This window comes from Coenobita brevimanus, chromosome 57 (genome assembly GCF_032717465.1).
Source record: "Coenobita brevimanus isolate Jiangsu-jjx chromosome 57, ASM3271746v2, whole genome shotgun sequence".
In the NCBI taxonomy this organism is placed as follows: Eukaryota; Metazoa; Arthropoda; class Malacostraca; order Decapoda; family Coenobitidae; genus Coenobita; species Coenobita brevimanus.
In genome coordinates this window covers 9,604,161-9,614,300 of record NC_137010.1, presented here as the reverse complement: position 1 = coordinate 9,614,300, position 10,140 = coordinate 9,604,161, and the positions used below count along the sequence as shown (strand labels likewise).

General features: G+C 40.3%; 1 protein-coding gene across 1 annotated transcript; it reads left to right on the top strand.

Moving 5' to 3' along the window:
* Nucleotides 1–433: 433 nt before the first annotated feature.
* On the top strand, nucleotides 434–9,762 carry wmd (serine-threonine kinase receptor-associated protein wmd). The gene is made up of 6 exons (XM_080274408.1): nucleotides 434–551; nucleotides 3,508–3,647; nucleotides 4,353–4,503; nucleotides 7,390–7,514; nucleotides 7,994–8,106; nucleotides 9,147–9,762. The coding sequence occupies exons 1-6, from the start codon at nucleotides 434–436 to the stop codon at nucleotides 9,478–9,480; spliced, it is 981 nt and encodes a 326-aa protein (XP_080130534.1). The 3' UTR covers nucleotides 9,481–9,762.
* The last annotated feature ends 378 nt before the right edge of the window (nucleotides 9,763–10,140 follow it).

The window sequence follows — 10,140 nt, the reverse complement described above, 5'->3', positions numbered from 1 at the left end:
AGATAACCATAAATGACACATTAGTCATATCTTCTCTCATTATCTAGTTAAAGGAAGGGAAGCAAACCTACAGGAAGTTTAAATGAGTTTCCTCTTTGAAAATTATTTTCGATCATGTGGTCTTATACCGTACGTTGTACTTGCGATGTAGTCTTTTCATGTATGCTCAAAACTGAAGATAGAATAAAATACTTGGTAAAAATTTACTGATGTGGAGAACAAATATTACTTTTAAAAGATATAATAATAATAATCTGGAGGGATTATTTATCTAAATAGAAATATAAGCCATGGAACTAGTAAACATTGTCTGTGTGTTGATTATTTATATTGAACCTGAAAAATGCCATACAGTAACAAATAATATGTAGCGTTATAAGATAAGGATGCGATATGTAAGCGTGAACAGCTGGTGGCAGCAGACGACACAACAATGGCGGCCACGCTACGCCAGACTCCCCTTACTTGCAGCGGCCACACCCGACCTGTGGTTCATCTCGCTTTCTCTCAGCTCTGCCCCGACGGCTACTTCCTCATCTCGGCCAGCAAGGGTGAGAAAATATAGATTGTATAAGTAGGAATTTAAATACATGATCTCATTGACCTGCGTGTCACTATTTTGAAATATTCACTCATGCAAAAATAGTAATATTTTCATATTACGAGCGTCTATAGTTTGATACCGCCAGTTATTTCAAGTTTGCTTACCATACCAAGTGAAAGAAGTGAAATTAAACGTGATAATGGGGAGAAAATAGTTGAAATGTGTTGAGCCAGTCATTCCATTCGGAACTTTCACTCCGGAATGAGGGTATATCTCCCATATTAAAACCTATCTGCCCCCTCCCCACTAACCGTGGATACCCACGTCACTTAAACCAGTTAGATTTGGATGGCATATGTTGTCTGGAAATAATGGCATTTGTTTTATAGTGGTGTTGTGGTGTACCCTGGGGCTGTGTGTCAGGCAACTTTCACTCTGAACTTGATCTTACTGTGTCCTTGAAGCTTTTATATACTGTATATTTTCCATTTTAAGCAGAGGTTGACAGTATCCCTTTATTGTCTGATATAGTATATAACTAAATTACTCCAACAGGGTGTGGATGTGTACTGTAGATTTTCTGAAGCTAAAAAGTTTCATTGGTGCTAGCCTACCATGCCAATCTTCACTGTGTTATCGGTACATTATGAAACCTAACTTGCCAAGAGCAAGGTTATAGCCAAGGACACATTGCTTTCTCTTACTGGCTGTCAATGCACATGGACTTCCAACCATATGAGGTTAATGCTAAAGTTAATTGGTACATTCAGTCTTTTATATGTACAACTGGTTAACTCTGGATCTCCATCATCCAGTCAATTAAACAATGCATGTCCAGGCATCTCAGAATGATTGTTGAAACTAACTCAAACAGCCTTCCCTTACGTGATTATTGCATCAGGCTATAGACAGATAGACAATGTACAAGGGAAGATTATTTTAAGCAGTCAGCCTTGGACTTTTTTCTTTTTAAACAGTAAAACGTCACTGTAATTGACTAATTGGGGCCCAAGCCATTCTGATAAAAGTGACATCTGGATTTCCCCCTGCTAACCAGGACTTTTTCTGTTATATTACCAACGGTTTTTAAACCGTTTCCAGTTTTCGCTACCATTGCAGTAGTTACTTTATTGTACCGGTATTATGCATTCGCTACAATAATCAAATGGTATAGTACAGTATACTGTATATAATAATAATATACTGTGCACTGACGAACATGTCTTTCATTTACGTTATTGTGATGAACTTTGTTGAAGTGGTCGGGCAATCCAGACCGGTTCTGGTTTTATCAGAATCTTTCCAATATACAGGAATTTAGTCCGGCAACTCCTCGATTCTGATAAAAGCAGATTCTAGTATGTTGAAGTCCATTATATCGAGTTTTTACTGTAAAAGAAATTGCTTGTGGGAGGTGAGTTACCAAGGGTAGTATGGTACCGGGTAGGTTGGGTACTGTTTTATGCAGATGAGAAGAATTATTTTACTGTATTTCACTTTACTGTATCTAGCAGCCTCACACTAGCTTCATAGTTGCCTTGAACCTCATCCGGTGTTGGAGGGAGGTGTTTGGGTGTGCTGTAGTAAAATCTGTGAATGAGAATGTTCGTTCCCTGTTTTCAGTGGCATCAGTTACTCACCAAGTACAGTACTGTATTCTGTGGATGTTTCATCCACAAAGTTATTGAGGAATCTAACTCAGGACTAACTGGGGGGGTGAAAATGTTTGTTTGTAAATTCTAGAATTTGATTATGCTTATGGTGTTGATTGCAGAGAGTGAATGGGAGGCGGAGGAAAGATTTAGGAAGTGGAGAAGGGAAATGTTCCTCTGAGCTAGATATTATTAGATCATATAGCCCTGCTAAGCAACAGGAGGGCGCTACCCCTCCTGGCATGGCAGCTACCGGGTGTGGCTCGAACTCATGTCCCCCCAGTCTTGAGTCTGACGCTCTACCACTGAGCCACCCTGCCCAAAAATTTAGGAAGTGGAGAGATGGTATGGGGCACAAGGGCTTAAGAGTAAATGGAGATAAAACAAAAGTGATCATATCGAGGGCTGGTGGCAGTATGGTACTGTCAAAGAAGAGGGAGAGTGGCCATGTATGATTTGCCACAAGGGTGTGGGAAGTAATTCTATCTTGTGCAGTGTTTGTGTTAAGTGGGTGCAAAAGAGATGTAGTGGTATTATAAGTAGACTGTGAGATAATGCTGATTTCATGTGTGTGGTGTGTCGGGGTGAGCATGTGGAGATTGCCAGGTGTGAAAAGATTGAACTTGCTGGTGAGTCTCTTGAGTGTGTGGAAGAATTTTGTTATTTGGGAGACATGTTATGTGCTGGAGCTGGGGCTGGAGCTAGCTCTGTGGCTAGAGTGAGAAGTGGTTGGAAGAAGTTCAGGGAGCTGTTGCCTCTCCTGACATTGAGAGGGCTGTCCATCTGTGCAGAGGGACTTTGTATATGACGTGTCTTAGAAGTGTAATGCTGTATGGTAGCGAGACTGGGGCAATACTGGAAGAGGATATTCACAGCCTCAAACATACAGAAATGGCAGTGATTAGGTGAATGTGCTATGCGTCCCTTAGTGCAAGGTCTGGGTTGTTTAGGTTTATGATGGAAGAGTTGAGAGGTAGGATGGGACTGGAGTGTATTGGTGTTCTGATGAGGAGAAGTGGTTTCGGCATGTGGAGAGGATGGGGAATGATAATTGGGTGCAGAAAGTGAGAAGTGTTTATGTTAGGGGTAGGGTTGCGAGAGGTAGATCCCCAAAAGGCCTCAGGGATAAGGGACTGAATAGGGAAGCAGCCAGAGATCAAGCAGCATGGAGAGCCACCATCAGGGGGCCAAGGCCGACGCATGCAAGCATGTTGGAGCCTTTGAAAACTAAGTCAAATAATCCAAATTTATGAAACAGTAGTGTTTACAGAACAGTATATATTGTGCGTTGATGTGTTATATCCCATGCAGATGGCAAACCGATGCTTCGTCAGGGAAACACAGGTGACTGGATTGGCACCTTTGAGGGCCACAAAGGGGCTGTGTGGGGTGTGGCACTCAATGCTGATGCCTCTCGGGCTGCCACGGCTGCTGCTGACTTCACTGCTAAGGTAATTGTGCCAGCTGGGTAGCATTTTGTCAGTACAGATTAATCCTATCAGTACAGTGACAGGTTTTTCATTTTGTTTATGTGACCTTTAGTTGACTTTATTCGTTTTAAGAGAGACTGCTTACTGGAGAGATCAAATATAACTTCTATTAATGTATTCACTACAAGATGTCTTCTAAAAATTGAATTATCTGGAGGTAGAGATAATAAAATTAGAAATACACCAAACTGAAGAAGTTTTAGGTGCCTTAGAAAGATCTAAAGATGGGGTACCACCAAACTACAACTCCCTTTTTGGGGAGGAATATTTTCCTTTTTATACTGAGGGTCCATAACTTGAAAAAGAAAAAGGCTCTTCCAAAGAAACATAATTAGGGAGCAAAATTTTTTATTCAGAGTATCTGGAAATGTTACATGTATTTGGAAGTACTGTATCTCAAAGACCAGGCTAGGTTTTGCTTGTGAGGTGGAACCAAGGTATGAAGACTTGGATGATACGTGAAGTAATGTGTGGTCCATTGCAATAGGCCCGCAGTTTGATAGTTTTTTTAGTTCATTAGGTTACAGTAATGATGGTGCAAGACTGGCATCTGTAGAGTGTATAGATACAAAGCCAGGTATGCTTTATTTTGAATGATGTTACCTACCTGCCTAGTGATCCTTTTATCCATCTTCCCAATGAAATACGGTAACCTGTCTGTTGCAGGTATGGGATGCAGTGTCAGGGGAGGAGCTACACACTTTCTCCCATGCACACATAGTCAAGTCTGTCCACTATTCACCCACATCCTCTGAGCTGCTTACCGGATCCAATGAGAAGCTGCTCAAGATTTTCGACATTGGGAAGCCTGAGGCGGGTATGTACAGTTCAAATATCTACTGTGTTTTTTGCTGAGCCCATATTACCATGTTTGAGAGGTAGTTAAATACTGTACGTGTAAATTTAGATGACCAATGCACATCCTTTGATGGCATTACGATTAGAAAACCTCCAGTTACCTCTATGGAATTAAATGTATGGAAGGCCATCACTCTGATTGGGATATTCAAACAACTAGATTCCTGGTGGATTAGTTGCTTACTGGGGTAACAGATGCCACCAGTTCTGTTACTGTACATCTGTACCTGTACTCCTCTCCACCTCTCCAAGCCTTTCTCTGGCATATACTGTTCCACTCCAGCTTTCCATCATAGGAGTACATAAGAATTACAGATAACAGGAAGCCTGTTGGCCCATGACAAGGTTAGCTGTTGAAAAAAAGGATAATTTTACCAGTGTGTAAAAGAAAGGGATAGAAAAAATGGAAGGCCTTTGGTCTTCCCCATCCTACTATAAGCTTTGCTTCTGTATACACTTTGAGTCAAGCTTTCACTCCCCATGCATGTCCAAATCATTCCCATAAGTCAGAGCTGGCAGCAGCATACTATCATGCACGGATCTGTCTACATATACTTACTGTTTCTGCTCCTAATCCCCACTTTCGTTATGCCTGTCTTATTCTAACCACCTGGACACATTCCCTCACTTTCTTGTCCATTCAGCCATCCTCAATAAATATAAATATGACACATCTTCTTGATAGTCACATATTTTTACAAAATTTTAGATTGTGACACTATTGTTTAACTTCTTAGAACACATGTTATCAGTTTTTTTATTATACATCATGATAGCCTATTACTGTTGCCCACATTCCTTCAAAAGTTACATTGGTCACACACATTGTCCACTTCATGCACAAATCTTTGCAGCTCATTTGTCTTCCCAAGCAGCACAGTATCATCTATAAGTGGGAGAGTAAGTATTGCCACCTTCATCCCTCCAGTTTCAGGCAAACCTTCCCCAACCCATAACCCTCATTGGAACTTTTTCCTCCTCTGAATTATATCGTCAGAGAAATCGGGGAGTCATTCTCCATTAACACCCATCCACTTGTTTGCAAGAAATTAGAACAACAGTTTTTTTATTTGTCTCTAATTCACTAAGCAACCACCTGTCAGAGCAGTCTTGAGTGTGTTAAGAACTTATTGTTTAGTTTTGCTTATTTCTTTCTTTCAAATAGTCAGTCAGTAAGCTGTCTTGCACTGAAGGGTGAAATAGTGGGTCAGTAGAGGATACACACACACACACACACACACACACACACACACACACACACACACACACACACACACACACACACACACACACACACACACACACACACACACACACACACACACACACACGGATACAAATGCAGTACAGTAGACTCTCCCCATAACCGACAAATTGGGGGGGAAGCCTGATCTGATAAAGCTGAAAATTTATTATATCTGGTCCCCCGCTGAGGTGGGATTTCAAGCACATGTTTGAAAATAAATGAGTACAATAGCGTATTCTAGTACTAAATATGAAAACTAACCCATTTTAGCTACTAGAAGAGGCTGGATAACTCCGTCGCTGATGCCTGTCCAGGATGCAACACAGCACCCCATACTATTAAGCACATTATGGAAGACTGCATTGCACACAATCACCTACGCCAACAACACAACATACACTCTTTGAGAGCTCTGTGGGAAAGCCCAGTCTCGGCCATGGCCTTCCTAAGGGACTCGGGGCTGTTCGGCCAGACTGCCTAGGGAACAACTACTGCTACTACAGTAACGACCCATAAATTTTACACTTTTACAATTTACTTCACATCCTTTTCATTGCACATCTTCATGAAGCACAGGTAGTGTGACCCATTGCACCCCATTTATTGGATGTTTTTCGTTTTAGCCAAGGAAATCTGGTAGCTTCGTAGTGTTTGTTAAATCTGATATCTCGTCTATTGAGGTATGTCTTCCCACGTTATTCCTTGCGTCTTGATGAGCCAGGAGCCATTCACCAGTCATCTTTCTCTGATCGTTCTTTTGCATATAGAGCCCCTAGATTATATAACAGATTGCCATTGTCCATAAGACAACTCTCTACTGTTGAATCCTTTAAGAGACAGCTGAAAGCCTTTCTTTTTTCAAAATGCTATGACCTGGAGAGAGGTACTATGACGGATGATTATAGGGTTTAATTATTGCCACTTTCATGTATATATGATGTAGCTTGTATTATATACAAGAAATGTCACAATTCTTGTAATTGTAAAAATAATGTATGTATGTCGAGCGCTAGTGAATTCCCAAAAGGAAGAACTGGCGCTTTTGAGAAACAAAAGGCCAGATTATTATTATTATTATTATTATTATTATGTTAAATTGAGGGTCTACTGTATATGTATCCTGTCTCTATATGATTGCTTGTGTTTTGCATGAGCTACACTTATACTGTACTTTGATATTTATTCAAATATAAGTTTGGAAGAGTCATCCCAGTTGCTTGTTATTGTCAAATGCAGATTTGTTTTGTTGATTCAGTAACTTGAGCTGTAGGCACTTTACTGTCAATTTTAAGTCTGGCATTCTTCATGGTTTCAACACAGTATATCATTTCGTAACATCAGTATAATACGGTATTAGCATATCTACTGTGTACATAAAGCAGAATACTTTAGAGAGCAGTGGTATATAACATAACCTTCATTTGTTAAAGTATACTGCTTCATATATGCAGCTGATAGTTTCCCCTGTATATATATATGAATGCACACGTTAAAGTTCTGACCATTTTGGTGTTTTGTGTGTAGAAAGAACAAGTATTGGTCACACTTTTTTATAAGAACTTCACCCATGACAGGCAAGCACTTATTTATTCACTGCAGAACCTCAGGTGTTTTCTGGCCATACTGGTGGCCTGAAGCATGTGTTGTTTATGAATGAGGGGCGACAGATGCTAAGCTGTGCTGAGGACAAGACTATCAGGGTCTGGGACAAGACTTCTGCACAGGTGGGTTGAATTCAGTAGTATGGTTGCATGTTATATGTTGCATTAGCTACCTTTGCTTGTTCTCCTCAGTCTAGGGAAGTTGTTTACTGCTGGTACATGGCTCCAGTTGCTTAAGTGTAGCATTCAAAAGGGTAATATGATAATCTCTCCAGCTATGCCTTACTGTACTCTTTAAAAAGAGTGCATAGTAATCATGTAACATAATGAAATTCAGAGATTATGTAGAAAATTGAATGGTGAATAAATTTGAAATGGCTGTATTTCAGTAAGTACTTGTACTACATATTTTGACAACCACTCATATAATGGACACTTTCAGGTAGTTGGTGCACTTATACCAGACTTAGCACAGTTACCCAACAGTATGGCTTTCATTCATATCTCTGCATCCCATCCCTCCACATCATCCATGGTCTCTCCTTCCCCCTTTTCCCTTTTATCTCACTCACATACACTTCAAATGACTTACTGTATTTCAGGAGGTACAGAAGCTTGACCTAGCCCACAACCCGACCAGCATGGAACTCAGTGCTGATGGCAAGACTCTCACCGTCACTTACGGCTCAAAAGTGGCCTTTCTCAACCCACAGACGTATGTTGATTGATCTGTGTGTGTCTAGTATTATTGAGATGATGATATTGTGTTCATGTTCTCAGGCTCATATGAATGTGAACCCAGTGGACTGCAGACTGTAGTTGCCTGACTGTTGCAGTCCACTATCATCTTTCAGGGGATGGGGAAGAAGTTGACGTGTATTTGTATAACTACCACCTCATGTTCAGACATTACAACAGTTATAAAATGGTGATGTGGGCATATGCAAGAGTTGAGGGACGTTTGTGTAACTAGCGCCCCATGTGGAGGTAGTAGGATAGTTAAAGAATGGTAATGTTGAGAAACATAAAAGTTGAGGGATGTTTGTGTAATCACCGGCCTATGTTGGGCCATTAGGACTGTTATGGGACAGTGATGCAGATGTAGGATGCTCATAGCATGTACATAGGTATGTCGCATAAAATGAATTTAGATGCTGAACCTTGAAAGTAAATGGGATAAGAGCCAAGTTGGGGTTGTTGAGAGTGACTTCCATTGTGATGTGATGGATAATGGAGAAAGACTCAAATTGGTGTGAGATTAAGTATTGGGTGCAGTGACAGAGAAGAGAGATAAATGTGCAAGTGAAGTATAGAGGAGAATAACATAGGGACTGGTGGTGAATCTAGGTGTTTGGAAGAATTTTGTCATGAGCAGTACATGACTTGGGTTTGGCACCCTATTTTAACTTGATAGTCATCAGAATTATGCTTTGATAGGTAGTTATTTGAATGCATATGTTTTGAAGTTGTACCTGTGAAGCAGAGTTAGGATTCTGAGATCATGAATAGTGAGTGAATGATAGTATGGCCCATTTAATTGAGACAAACTTTGGTTAGATCTCATTCTGTCAAGTATTATTGTTCTCTTTGGACCCTGCCTCACTCTATCCTTAAATTGGAAGGGAGTTCTATATGATGACAGTGATGATGATGATGATGAAAATGTCTCTTCATATAGCCAAATACATTACTCTGTTCTGTGTGAAGATGGTGTGTGAGGAAACTGTTTTTTAAAGTATAACTTATTTTGTGCAGCCTTGAGATGGAGCGTGAGGTAACGGTGCCAACAGCAGTATACTCAGCATCTCTGCATCCCGACCGCTCTGTCTTCATCTGTGGTGGGGAGGACTTCAAGATGTACAAGTTTGACTACAAAACCAACGTAGAGATTGAGTCCTTTAAGGGTCACTTTGGTCCAGTCCACTGTGTGCGTTTTAGTCCTGATGGAGAGCTGTATGCATCAGGGAGTGAGGATGGGACACTGCGTCTTTGGCAGACCACTGTAGGCAAAACATACGGGTTGTGGAAGTGTATAGATGCAGCATCAAGCGATAATAATGTAGCTGCAAAACCTGAGGCCACGGCTTAACCCTAAACTACAGCTGACATCAAGGCTCATATTTTTATTTGGTTTCATAGATTTTGTAATGCCTCTTTTTTTTTTTTTTTTTATCTCTTTATTATTGCACAGTGCATCTTATTAATCCTCTTGTATGGTACTGGTGTGAACTTTATTAGTATAAAACAGATATGCATGCCATATCACAAAGAGGAATGTGAAATTACTGTACTATGGAGGAGGCACTACAAAGTCTCATGCCAACAAGAATATGGCCACAATCCATGTATGATTTTTCTGCCAAAAATTAGAACTTACAACTTTGGTTTGGCTGTTTTATTCACTATGGATTAAACTCCATACCAGTTTAGATTTCACTAAATTTTAATGAAAGGAGTTTTTGCAGCTTTAAGTTTGTAAGTTTTTGGTTGGGAAAAAATACAAAGGTAATCTGTGCTCATAGTTTCAGGGTTCATGAGAAAGGAAGGTGTATTAATGATGCAGTACCTCCCATCATTAGCATGGTCATGTTCCTTTACCCCTTCAATATGGTGACATCTCGGTTTTGTTCTTGCTTCTCTCAAGCTGTGATCACATGGAGACATTTTCGAGTAATAGCAAGAGCAGTGAAAGTCTTTGCAAAGTTGGTCACATGAGCCATTCTGCTGCAGTAAGAAAACAATTGAATAT